General features: G+C 34.4%; 1 protein-coding gene across 1 annotated transcript in view; it reads left to right on the top strand.

Moving 5' to 3' along the window:
- LOC143245121 (uncharacterized) overlaps nt 1-14943 on the top strand; it is a 72859-nt gene that overhangs the window by 28530 nt on the left and 29386 nt on the right. Inside the window, exons 3-4 of the mRNA XM_076491036.1 lie at nt 10601-10800; nt 11288-11424. Coding sequence (XP_076347151.1) covers nt 10601-10800; nt 11288-11424 — 337 coding nt within the window. The remainder of the gene's footprint in view (nt 1-10600; nt 10801-11287; nt 11425-14943) is intronic.

Genomic DNA, 14943 nt, shown 5'->3' on the forward strand with positions numbered 1-14943 from the left:
TTCCATTATAACATGATATATCATTCCCTCACGCCATATTCTTAAAATATTAAAAAATTGTTTTTAGGTAATTTAACCATAATATACTTTAAATAATAAACCTAAAGGTAGCTTAGCAGCTAAAATATTTGTTACTCTAATCTTTCACACACTCAAAAACAATATAACAAAAGTTAACACGGTTTACACTAAACATTGTTTTCTATTCATAAAAAAGGCCCAGCACGGCCAGGTGGTTAAAGCACTCTACTCGTAATCTGAGGATCGCGGGTTCGAATCCCTACCGCACTAAACATGTTCGCCCTTTCAGCCGTGGGAGCGTTATAATGGGACGGTCAGTCATACTATTCGTTGGTAAAAAAGTAGCCCAAGAGTTGGCGATGGGTGGTGATGACTAGCTACCTTCCCTCTAGCCTTACACTGCAAAATTAGGGACGGCTAGCGCAGATAGCCCTTGTGTAGCTTTGAGCAAAATTCAAAACAAACCGAACCAAACCGATTCATAAAAGGTATTGTACTACCTAGTGAAACCATTTTTTATGATATTGTCTAAAAATGAACATTGACTCATTGTGCCCCTACCTCCAATGTCACAGTGTTATGTCTGCAGTTGTATTACTGTCTGCTGCTTTCCCGAGAACAAATAACATGGGGCAAACTGTAGTTTCCTTCACGCTTTTCTTAATAGTTTTCCTTTATGCCTTTTTTTTTTTTTAGATTTCTCATATGCGCATTAACAGTTTTTATGTAAATGAACTTCCAACTCCCTTCTGATGGATACTTTCTTTGAAAAAATAAAACGGGTTGTCTTAGGTAAGATCAAGTTAATAGTTTTATATTATGTAGAACGCTATACCTTTTTTTTAAATAAATTCACCGTGCATAACGAAGTTTAGTAGTTACTAGCTCACTGAAGAATTAGATGTGAAGTGATACTGTCAGGTGAAACCGATTTCCTCTGTGAGCAACAAGTACAAGTGACAAGTCCGCTAAATAATGAGAGATTTATCAAAATATCTGTTGCGAAATTATTCAACATAACTAACTGTATTTATGAAAAGTAAAGAGAGACAGGAAAGAAATGTGTAGTTAAAATGAACAGCATTTAATTGAAACAAGCACTATGAAAATGTACATTGTACTTGACAAGCGTCTCTACTGGAGATTTAGCTCTAAAAATGCTCTATATCAGCTCGCAAAGAATTTAACTATGATGGTCTTCTGATCCATAATGAATAAATCTGACGTTAATTACCCTAGTATTCAACGTTGCACATACTCAGATTGACTCTCACTATCTTCAATGAAATACAAAAGACGTCATTACCTCAAGCGATCATCTGATTGCTACAAAAAAGATAACTATCTAACTTTCCGTACTACAAGTGGCCTTGCAACTGTCTTTCCCACGGAAAGACGGCAGGTGTGCTGCTCTAAGTGTATGGCACAGAACAAAAGTTAGTTAGAGCAAAAAGAGCTTAACAGCCTATTTACCAACGTGTACTATGGAAAGTACACTTGCCAGTACAAATAACAAACGTTGAAAACTTCCTACACTAATACAAGGGGGCGGAAAACAAGTAGTATGCTTGTAAGCCACAGCACCTGAGGGTTCGCTTAAAGGTTAACTGAGTCTGTTTCTCACTTAAGGGTTATTCATAGTTAGAGGTTCATTCAAGAGCTGGTTCTAGATGAGCGTCCACTTAAGGGTTATATGTAGTTGACAGTTTACTCAAGGACTGGATCTAGTTAAGCTCCCCAGTGCCACAGCAGTATACCTGAGGATTTATAACGCTAAACATTAGGTTTAGATACTGGTGATGGATACAGTTCAGATAGCCCATCATGTAACTTTGTGCTTAACTGCAAATATAAAAACGTCTATTTGAGAGTTTACTTAAAAATTACATGTTGTTGAGAATTTACTTTCGGATTAGTTATAGTCAATGGTTTATTTAAAGACTAGATCTAGTCGAATGTTCAGGTAATGATTAAAGAAATTCGATGTTTCGAATAATGACACCTAAGTCAACAGGTCATAAACTGTATGTAAGGTCACTCAGTATTTTCCACGATGAAAACACTAAGCATGGGTTCATTGTATAGTTTTGTTATAAATTCAAAGAAAAAAAATCACTCAGTTACTTACTTAACCAGTCACACAACGATATGAGAGTTCTAACAACACAAATATGTTGATATCAGTTATTTTACGCTTTAAACAACGACGTAAGTTATTGATATTTAACCCAATGAAAATAGTGCCATACTCTGCCCTAAAAATATTATTAAAATAGGCTTAAACTGTGTTTTATTTGTTAATTTTCTAAACACGTAACAACATCTAACAACAGTTTGGGTGTTTTATTTTCAAACGTTCACTTAAATGAGATGTTTAGATATATAGCACATTTCACAGTTCACAAAATAAAAGCATTTATGAGTGACCTCACTCTGTTGTTCGATACAGCCTCTCTGTGCATATCACTGTAATACTTACAAACAACTGCTCTTTTTATAGTTCACTACAAAAATGAAGCGTAAAAATGGGTTCGATTTCTTTTATAACACATGTAAAACTTATATAAACTACGTAACTCTATACGTAATAAACAAAAGTGTTGTGATCTAGTGTGATGCAAAACAATAAAGTGTACAACTTTATACTATATTTCACACGTACACATTAAAGGCATGTATGAATGTGTTAACTACCCAGTTGACACAGATGTTTAGTGTATGTGAGTTCACACAGAGAGAGAAGACTTCCGATACGTATATGGGTTCAATCTGGACAAACACACACTAACTACTCAGTTGACACAGATGTTTAGTGTATGTGAGTTCACACAGAGAGAGAAGACTTCCGATATGTATATGGGTTCAATCTGGACAAACACACACTAACTACTCAGTTGACACAGATGTTTAGTGTATGTGAGTTCACACAGAGAGAAGACTTCCAATATGTATATGGGTTCAATCTGGACAAACACACACATAAAAGAGACGTATAGATAGGTTAAATCCACAGCTGTTACACAGACGTCTAGTGTAAATGAGTTCACTCTATAGTTCACACAGAGAGAGAAGACTGGTCTATATGTATATGGATTCAATCTAGACAACACATACACAAAAGAGTTCTATGCGTTGGTTCACCCAGTACTTTATAGAGATGACAAGTAAACCAATTTGTTGTAAACATTTAGAACGACCAGTGGGAGCTCACTTTCTAGTAAATCCAATTGGAAAAATAACATCAAAATACTTTACAAATATATTACACAGATCGTCTTCCATTATAGAAACGTATTTCCCAATAATCATAAGATAAAGATATGCAAAATTAAACCTCATGTCTAAAGTATCAAAGCTACGGCTGTGTTAAAAATCCATCCTTTCATATTGTTCTTGTCGTTTCTGCACGATATTACAATAATGTTTCATAACTGGTATTAAACGTAAGAGAACGTTAAGGATTAACGTATTTTTCTGTATTTTGTTCATTGTCATTCCTACGAGCTTCATAGGTGTCTATGGAGAAGCAGCCTGCTTAAAAACGTTGAGAACTGCTCATTAAAATCTTCATCCATCTGCTGCTGTCCGTGGACAATGAACCGCCTCTGTATCAACACTACCATGCATCATCAAGATTGTTTAATATACGTTCTTAATCAGTTTTGTGTACAATTTCTATGTACTATAACATATTTAAAGCTGTAGGGAAGGAGTGATACTTTGTTAAATTTTGTCACTATTTTTCAAAACACGTGTAGTTCAAAACAAAAATTTGTTGCTTAACCGTGATTGGCTTTCAACCAAGAGCCAAAAGGTTTATATATGTGCGCATGAGTGTATATGTGTGTATATAGGCGTATATCACGCGGAAACCTTAAACGAAGCTTCACGAGAAATAACAAAATGCATAGCTAAGATCACATTACGATAAAGAGACATAAGAAGGAGGTTTGATTACCTACGTATTTCTTCAAGACATGATATAGAGTAGGATAGAAGGAGTGAACTATATCACGGTCGACAGATAGGAATAGTTACGTGCGTCTGCAGAAAGTATAGGGCCAAGAAGAGACACCGTGTATGAATTAGTACAGTGAAATATTCGGTGTATGAATATTTATCCAAAATAAACATTTTGCCATAAATAATTGCAAATGCGGTAATAGCATAACTGGTTATTACATACGTTATTAGCTTTAATTTTGTTGTTACTGTTTCTTTTAGAACAAAGCTTCACAATGGGCTATCTGTGCTCTGTCCACCGAAGGGAATCCAACCCTGGATTTTAGCGTTGTAAGTCCTTAATGTGACTCACTAGGGGAAATTAATTTCGAAAGAAATAGTTCTTCTATTGCTTTCTAAACATTATATTCAAAATAACTAAAATAATCACACAGTCTTGAAATATTGTCAATTTAAAGCATTGGAAAAAGAACAAGAAATGATACACAAAACCTGAGAGTAAGGGAAAAATTCGAATTATAGCTACACTCCGATCGTTTTACTGAGGCCTATGTTGTAAACCAGTACAGAAATAACCTAAAGTAAGATATTCAGCAGACTTTTCCATAGCGTTATTTTCACGAGAAGCCACAACACGTCCAGTATAGCTTTTAAAATGTTTTAAGGCGATTCCTTTTCATAACTTTGAATGTTGACTCTGCACGTAAACAAGTGAAAATAAAAATATTAACAAGATACAAAATATCGGTCAAGTTTAACAGAAAAAATATTAACTATTTTAAGATGTTTTCCACTTTCAAGTTAAGCACAAAGATACACAATGGACTATCTGTGCTCCGCGCACCACGTGTATCAAAACCCGGTTTTTAGAAGTGTGAGTCCTCAGATATTCTACTGTGCCAATGGGGAGAGCGTGTGTTGTGAAATGATAGGTGTTAGTGTGTGTGCTTTTCTTATAGCAAAGCCACATTGGGCTATCTGCTGTAGGTGTTAGTCAAATCTGATTGATGTTTGTATCTTGTGTTTATGGTAAAGTTACTAGGGCTTTCTAGCACTCTGTGATTTTGACTAACTAATGAGAGGAACGAAAATTCATTCAGCCATGGGGGTATTTTAATGTGAAGGTCACTACCAAACCCACATTAAGCCATGGGCTTGTCGGGCTGAAGCTCAGGGCTTCATACTAAGTAGGGGACTTCCAGCCATGACTATAAATGTATTGCACGTAGAGGTTCTATCTCGAGGGGGCCTTTATAAGTTGAAAAACCTAGGGCCAATAAAACCTTTAAACCGGCATTTGTCACTACCAAGAGTAGCCCAGGAGTTTACAGTGGCTTGTGTTGACTAGCTGTCTTCTTTCTGTTCTTTTACTCCAAAACCAGCAAACTTTGAGAAACAAACAAAGAATCCGTTTGTAATCTGAACGTACACTAGTTATTTTCATATTTGTTTGTGGCAGTACAGAACTTAATCAATGTTAGAAGAATGAGAAATGTCCTAAAGCAATGAAGCCAGCAACTGTTACTACTAGTAATTATGCTTCCTTGCTTAGATCAACACATTATTGCGATCGCAGTGCCACTACCGAAACTTGCGATAGTCTAAAGTGTCTCTTGCAAGGATATAAAATTGTGTTAATTCTTGTCAAATATGTCATATGCGTATATAATGAACGTATTACATTTGCTTTTAACACACCTTATTACAACTGTTTCTAATATGTTTTTTTCGTCTTGTCATTCGTGGTTGCTTCACTTGTTTAGCGAAGCTTTACTGTTTACAAAAGAGTAGTTAAAAAAAAAAAACACATGAAAGTCAATTAAAACAGCTGAAACGCCAGTAAGGCGGTTATGTAGCAATGTCGTTTGATTCTTATATATGTAGCTCAATATACAAGTGAATGACCGCTTCAGTACATTAACGAACAAAATAATAGTAAACTTATTGTTAACTTTAAGAACGTTACAAGCATTTAAAAGCTTAAAAAGCATCTTAAAGATAATTCTGTGCCATTAAAAATATGTGTTAACGAATGAAATTTGTGTGAAGAAATTTTTCATTAGCAAAGCGATCAATGCTCAACTTTGAGTAAAAATTGTTCTTTTAAAGATTTTCTGTAGCAGACTTTACCTTTTGACTTTCTGCAGATGAAAACTCAAGGGCTGATACAGGACTTTGGAAACGGAAATCCAACTTTAAGAGCCAAATATAAATGTAACGGTGTATAGACCTAGTCGTAATGATGCATGAAACTCCCTAAATTATTGGATTGGTTAAAAATTATTGTTTAAAAATAACAATAAACTGAATACCTTTACAATTTCCATTAATACTAAAAAATAGTTACTGTTTATTTTAGAGCTTCACAAATCCAATAACAAAAGCTCTACACTTGTCTTTTCTTGAGGGGGTCTCCAAAAGGGAAATCTTGGATCCCCATAATCCCCTTCCTCTTGTCATTTATCGATAAAGTATAGCGACGGGACCCAGCATGGTTTGGTAACTTGAGCAATCGATTCGTAATTTGAGGGTCGCGGGTACGAATCCTCAAACATGCTCTCCCTTTCAACTGATGGGAAATTATAGAGTGATGGTCAAATCCACTATTCGTTGGTAAAAGAGTATACCACGAGGTGGCGGTCGGTGGTGTTGACTAGATGCATTCCCTCTATTCTATCACTGCTAAATTAGGGTCGATTACCATAGATAATAAATAACCAGTAAAGCTTTGCGCGAAATTCAAAATAAAACAAACGAACAATATTTATCTCCTAATTTCGTGTTATCGCGTCTACACTTTTCACAAAGACAACACTAAGCGTAATCATTCTGAAACCATAATTAGAAAGATGTATGCTGATAAATACGTGAATAAAGAACAAGGAACAGGTGTGTCTAACACGTTTCAAAGTGTCATAATCAGATCAGTGTAACTGTACAGAAAACGTCTTGTTGTCCTTCAAGTAGCCTCTTTCTCACAAATGTCAGTTAAATGAAACATAAAAACTAAACAGGCTTACTATAATAAGATTCATACGAACACTACAATTAACTGACTTTGTAAATGCGCGCCTCTCTGTCAAAAGTATAGAATAACTCATTGAACTTTAGGCGTGACGTATCTAACATACTCTGTAAAGAATACAGCGACTCATCAGGTAGTAAGCATTGGATTTTTTTATTGTTTCTTTTCCCTTCTTGAGATAGAAATCAATTTTTTGAAAGTTCTCCAGCTTTTTTTTTTTTTATTTCCACAATCATCGTGATTCACGGCGTTGTTTTTTTTTATTGCAAAATGTCCACGAACTTCGATCAATAGTAGCAGAATGTCTGTAAGATTCAAAATGTCGCGAATCTGTTGGAGAATATATTGTCAGCTGTCTTTGCAAGTAGGTAATATCGAAACTGTAAAGAATTACAGCACTTATTCACGTGATCTACTATGTATGAAACTATTCAATGACATTTAGAAGCCCCCACTAGTACAGCGGTATGTCTCCGGATTTACAACGCTAAAACCAGGGGTTCGATTACCCTGGGTGGGCTGAGCAGATAGCCCTTTGTGGCTTTGCTATACGAAACACAGACATCTAGAATTTGATAATCAAAACTTTAGAACATCTTACGTCTGACCTGAAACCAGTTGAAAAGTGACAAAGACTTGAATCTTATGATTGTGAAAGAAAGATGCTAAAAATATTTTTTGCTACAAATTTACATCGACTTTACTGTATCCAGTGTGGGGACAAGTGTAAAAAAAACGACACCATCCCTGAGGCACTCGAAGAGGCCTTTCCACAATCCTGAATATTTCGTAACAGTTTAGGTTTCGTTTGTTTTGAATTTCGCGCAAAGCTACTAGAGGGCTGTCTGCGCTAGCCATCCCTAATTTAGCAGTGTAAGACTAGAGGGAAGGCAGCTAGTCATCACCACTCACCGCCAACTCTTCGGCTACTCTTTTATCAACGAATAGTGGGATTGACGGTCACATTATAAAGCCTCCACGACTGAAAGGGCGAGCATGTTTGGCGTGACGGGGATTCGAACCCACGACCTTCGGATTAGGAGTCGAACGCTTTAAACCCGCTGGCCATGCCGGGCCGTGTAACAGTTTAGATAACTCACGTAACTTTATTTGTCTTGTTTGTTGATAAGCACAAAGCTATTGATTTGGTTATCTGTGCTGTGACTTGATTTGGTTATCTGTGCTGTGACAGATCGGTTTCTAGCGTTATAAGCCTTCAGATTACAGCTAAGCTATTGAAAAACTTCAGATAAGTAATCCATACATTATCCATACATTTTATTCTCAAAAACACTTGGCATCACTTTTCATTACGCTCATCGTGAAATTTTTATAAGTGGTCGCGAATTTGTAGAATGATGAAAGCTGTTTCATTCTGTTTCATGTTGATGACCAAATAGACGTTTAGGAAAAGGCAGCTGCATAATTCTGCCGTGATTACATTTCAAGGACATGGCAAAGTGCTATATTCTAAGAATTGGGTACCTATCTACATTAGTCGCATGAATTATGAGTAATTTAACTGGTCAGTAAATAAACCTGTTTTTTTTGTTGTTAATGCTTCCTGCCACAAATTACAGTCTACGTCCTGGTTGCAATGTTCAAACGAAAGCATGTAAAGGCATTTGCACATGCATAATTTTACACTCCAAGTCATCTGAAGTGCTTCCTGCCACGATTTAAAATTACAAACAATATATGCCCTGGTTTCAAATTAAATATTACATTTCTTAGCCTTATAAAACCTTTTAGAAAGTATCTTAAGGTTCAAAAGGTTAGATCGCCATTTCTAGTCTTCGTCAACTTCTGAAGGTTTTGAAACAAAAGCGGAAACAACGTACCTGAGACACATATCAGACCAACTACGTTTTTCAGACCAAAGTTGGTGCTGTGCTCAGTTATAAGATTTACATTTGATCTCAACCAATATTGTCAGCAAAGTAATACTGATTTGGAATATTTCGTCATTCATCAGTACGTTCAAGAGTTCATTTATATATCGTCCTTTCATCAATTCATTCATCTTCACATTTACATATATATTGGTTCATTCACTGTCACATTCATGAATCCATTCATCAGTCTAACAACTTTTGCATTTTTCATTTCATTCATTCTCACTTTTATGAATACGAATGATGTAAATAGACTTATACATATTTTTTCAATGGTATCCTTATTGAAATATTCGTTGGGTAAACAAGAACGTGTGGTAGCATTAGTTTACTTACGGATAGTTATAAACTATATAATTTAGTACATAAATTAATATTTTATTACTTGCGTGACCATTCCAGGTTTTAAGTTGTGTATTATCTGTCTGTCTGTGTACAATATTAGCACTGAAACAACTTATAACAAGGAAATTAATAATATACTAAGTAAGGAATTTCTCACAGAAACACTTCAGTAATTTGTTTCTTACCTCGCTTATTTTGTTCTTAAAATACATTAAAAACTATTATCCTTAGATTCCAGGTTTGATACCTATCGAAACCATTGATCTTGACAACGAAATGAAGAAATATAATATATTCATGGAAGAGTTGTTTTGTTTCTAGTAAACAATTTTTTTTCAATACTTTAATTTTGGATGTGGATTTATTCATATGTAAATAGTCCTTCATAAAAAAACCTGCAAGTGCCAAAATAGTACGTGTTTCCTTATTGTAAGATTGACAAATAGCATTTTCATCAATAAATGATAATTCACTATTTTAGTATATGTGTTTTTAATGCAAAACAACAAGTGTCTATAGAGTAAACAAACAAATAGTCGGAAAGACAGTTAATACCACTTATTTAGTAAAATACACCAATACGACGTATAATCTACTTCTATTTTTATCTGTTGTTGTTTTTCAGTTGTCTTTTGAGTTTGTAGTTTTGCATAAGAATATCAGAAATAACATTTATTGAAAACAATTCTTGAAAAATGTCTGAATTTTACTTATATCTCTTTTTCCAGTTTCTTTTGTTATTTCTCTGTTTTGAATTTCACACAAAGCTACACGAGGGCTATTTGCTTTAGCCGTCCGTAATTTAGCGGCATAAGACTAGAGGAAAAGCACCTTGCCATCACCACCCACCACCAACTCTTGGGCTACTCTTTTACCAACGAATTGATCGTACCATTATAACACCCCCACGTTTAAAAAGGCGAACATGCTTAATGCGACAGGGATTTGAACCCGCGACCCTCAGAATAATATTTCTATGTTTTTCATTTCAACCCAATACACCTCACTGACTTATCTGAAATCCCTCCGCTATCGGGAATTGGGCTCTGTACTTTTGCGTTATAAGTCTATAAATTTACCGTTAGCCCCCCAGAGGGCACTTTAAAACATTATAAATGTTTTTAAAATACCTCCATTCATGATTAATTAATTTATAGAGGGAGACATCTTCCACATTAAAATTGTCATTACTCTATTTCAAAACTTATAATTTTTGTGACCATTCTTAGACACTGTATACTCGAATGATTTCATAAAATCGTTCAACATAATATATGATATGAAAATAAAAGTTTCTCGATAGAAAGAATGATTTCTTTGTCTTTTTTTTTTGTTTATTATGAACATTTAGCTTTCGAATATTTCAAACGAGCGTTGACCCAAAGTCAAACGACAGCGCTCAGTTACGAATAATCAACGCCACTGAAGATGAGAATTTTGGATGTATAGAAATGTCGTCATCACTAGATATTGACGAATGGAGACTTGGGACATTTAGAAATTACGTATTCAGATTTGATCTACTTGTTCCAGGAAAAAAATATTTAGTCAGTAAGTATTCAAAACCTAAGGTACTTTACTATGAAAAATGTTTTAGAAATGTACTAATATTGGCATGATTTCGTATTTTCTGTTAAACAACGTCATAGATAAATAGTACCAAAACATTGGTCATAAAACGATTTTTTTATCTTCAATGTTACAATTAGAAATGTCTCAGAAATGTTATTGAATTAATACACACAATGTTCTTATTGAAACTTTATGTACAAAAAAAAACTACTTGACGTGTTGCGTCAGTATAGATAATATTTTAAACACATTTATTATTTTGTGATTGTTAATCCACCAAAAAGTAAAACCCATGGTATCTAAGAAAAGAAGAAAACAATAATTAGTAACACTAAATATATCACTTTCATGAAAACAATATGGTCTTTCGTCAATGTATTGTCAATGAAATAGTCAACCAAAAACATATAAAGGCATCGAATAAGACATAACTAATCAAAGCACGTACATAACTTTTACACACCAGTTCATCTGAAGTCAGTGGAAATAGAATGTGAGCTAGTGTGGAAACTACAAGTGACCGTAAGATCTTCAGAATGTGCTTCGTCGCCCGCAGAGGAAAAATGCTCAGGAAAAGGGATCTGTGTCGCCGATTCAGAGAAGGTCTGTTTTTGTTATTTTTATTGGAGCGTGCTCTATTTATAATATTTTCTGTTCACTTTAAGACAGTTGCTGGTGTTCTAATTACGTACCTACATAAACGCGTAGAACGTCTTTCCTAAACCATCTTCTATTGTTTGAGATATTGGCCGCCTTAGGAAGTCTATAATAGCATATAATATATTTAATTATTTGTACATAGATAAATCACATTGTTAAATACCTGTAACTTGTTTGATAATGTCAGTTGTTTTTACTAAAAAACGTTAAGAGCCCAGATATTCTGAACTAAAACGAAGGAAAACCTTATAACTCTGCTCACTACTTCCTTGTATCATTTTTGCATTTTAAAATTGATTAGAATAGTACAGTAGAACACAGTTTTTTTAAATCCATAAAAATTAAATTACACGCAATGATTACTCTGTATAATCAATGTTTGTATATTTGTGGACATTAAGGGTTACATTTAAATGAAAATACCTCATAACGTGGTGACAGGTTTTAAATATATTCATAAATACACTTAGGGATGTATATGTAGTTGTTACACTTACGTTAGAAACTGATGAAAACTACATTTATACTTAAGAACTCACCAAACGGGTCAAGAGTGAAAAAAAAAAAAGGTTTTATGGAAAAAAAGACGGAGATACGTGTGAAACAAAGACAGTGGTTAAGAACGAATAATATTTTAATGTATTCGAAACATTCGGCTCACATAAATATAAATACGTTTCGCCCCCTGACTACATTTTGTTTCATTTTATCGCATTTATATGAGATAATTTATATGACAAGAAGTGTCCGTTGAAGCTCACAATAATTGCTTACGGGGTAAAGGGGAAAGGGGCGTTATAGTAATTTCACATGTAAGCACCTAGAAGTTGTAATATGTGGAATGAAACTACTTACAGAAAGCGACTCACATGAAATGTGACTAGTCCTATAAGATGTTACAATATGACGTCACACTTGGTAGGGATATATATATATATATTGGTAACATAAAGTTATCATAATATATTTACATGAAGTTTCTTAAAGTAGTCACGTGACACTGATTATTTGTCTTGCATAACTTAAGTTTTGGTAATAATATTTTTTCTATTAAGCTTTAATTAGGCTTCTATTTTATTACAATTAATTATTGTGGTGACTTGAAGGATTTTAGCTATGTGAGCTTCTAATCAGTTTTAGAAAATATAGGATCATGTTCAGTTCCTAAAGTATGTGCAAATACTGTACACCAACGAAGTGGTTGTAAATGGTAATCAATGTAATTTGGCCTAGTGAGCTCATTACACATCAAAATGTGTCTCTCAGACGTCTTTATCAGCCACCTATCGTACATAATACAGGAACTACATAAGTATAGAGCAGCTAAAAATGAAAGAAAATAAACACAGAGACGTTGGAGTTTCATTAGAGTTAATTTTGCCTCGTTATGTTAACTCCAGTAAAACATCAACCTATCTCACTTATATGTTGTTTTACATATTTTTGCTTGCAGTATTTATGAGAAGCTAGTGAACTTTAACCACTACAGAGAACGATCATTATGTGACAATATGTAATTCTTGTTGGTGATAGTTACCAATGAACTTAATACAAGTTAAATCAGTTCTATAACTTAGAAAGTCAAAAAGAAAGTTCATATAGTCATAAATAACTTGTATTTCACCATAATTAAAAGTCAAAGAATTATTGTAGTTAAAACGAAATCAAAGATAATTGGAAATAGTCATTATCCACATTAATATAGTACATGACCCAGCGCTAAATTATGGTTTATTTGGCTTGTTTAGAATTTTGCGCAAAGCTACATGAGAATTATTTGCGCTATCCGTCCCTAATTTAGCAGTGCTTGTCTAGAGAAAGGCAGCTGATCGTAACCACCTACTACCATCTCTTGGCTTCTCTTTTATCAACGAATACTGGAATGTACCGTCACATTGTAACGTCCCCAAGAGTGAGCATGTTCGGTAACCTAAATTCGAATCTGCAACTTGCAGATTGCGAGTCTTGCACCCTAACTACTAGACCATGTCAGGTCCCAGCGCTAAGTTTACGGTCTGGCAAGGCTGATTCGATTCCCTGTGGTGCGCTGTGAGCAGTGTGTACCTTTGTGGTCAAACAGGCGAAATTAAACTTATGCACAACCAACGAATAAATGATAGACTGTTTAAATCAACTAATAAATATAAATGCAAAAATTATGATGTAGTCAATAATGTTCAACGCATTATTATCCCATTAATAATCAAAGTATTTTTATAAAAAAGGAAGAAAACTGATCTTAACTATGTGTCACATATCTTGTGATAAAGTACCCTGGTGGCAACTTGTATTACTTATGTGATATTTATGACAGTACTTTCTAGTGGAAATACTGTGACGTCACATGACAGTTGTTTAGTATAAACACGGTAATATATTCTGAAGTAATGTTGTTGTTTTGAATTAAGCACAAAGCTACACAATGGGCTATCTGTGCTGTACCCACCACGGGTATCGAAACCCGGATTTTAGCGTTGTAAGTCCGCAGACATACCGCTAAGCCACTAGGAGAACCTGAAATAATGCGATAACACCCTCATGTGGCAACAGCAGAACTATTCTGACTTGTACTCTAACGACATGTCACGTGATTTACTTAGATAATCTTATCTGCACCTGGAGTTGGGTGGTGTTCTAAGTAATCTTGACTAATTCAAGTTATGAATCAACAAAAGTAAACACTCTAACACAAATTATTATACGTGAAAAAAACTGAAACGTTAAAAGAAAGTCTGGGCTTGAACTCAACATAACGTATTCAAGAATTTTCCCCTTCTCTCTTTATCTATACGACAGGTTACTATATGTAGAAGTTTCATACTACGTTTTGACGTAATAGTCATGCAGTTAGTAAAATTATTAACCAACAGTCAACGAAATCATAGAAGTATAAGGAGGACAGAAATAGCTCCCCGCTAGTCCAGCGGTACGTCTACGGATTTATAATGTTAAAGTCAGCGGTTCGATTCCCCTTAGTGGGTTCACCAATAACTCGATGGGGCTTTGCTATAAGAAAACACACAGGATGAAAATATATTTATTTTTGTTACTATTACTCAATTCGTACTATGACTCAGTGAAAGTAAACTTTCTAAAAATATATTATCGTAAGCGGATAAAGGGAAATGAAGTCTCTAGACTGTTGCTTGAATATAGGGCCTTTGTAACCTTGTATGTTACTAAATAATATCAATCACTGACATCGTTATTGTAATAGTGCCCGAAATTAAGAAAGAAGTGGATACTCCATAATGTTGTCACAATAAATCTTTTTTTCTATACTTAATATATATATTCGATAGGGTTGAATATCTTCAGTGTTTTTAGCACCAACATTTTTAACTTATGAGTTATTTCAGTAATAACTTTTAACTGTATGTGTTGAACGATTGCGTTGTTATTACGGCAAGAATAACACGTTGTAGTGAATTGATTTTAAATATATGAAAATCATCAAGTCAT

Source organism: Tachypleus tridentatus, chromosome 1, assembly GCF_004210375.1.
Source record: "Tachypleus tridentatus isolate NWPU-2018 chromosome 1, ASM421037v1, whole genome shotgun sequence".
Lineage (NCBI taxonomy): Eukaryota > Metazoa > Arthropoda > Merostomata > Xiphosura > Limulidae > Tachypleus > Tachypleus tridentatus.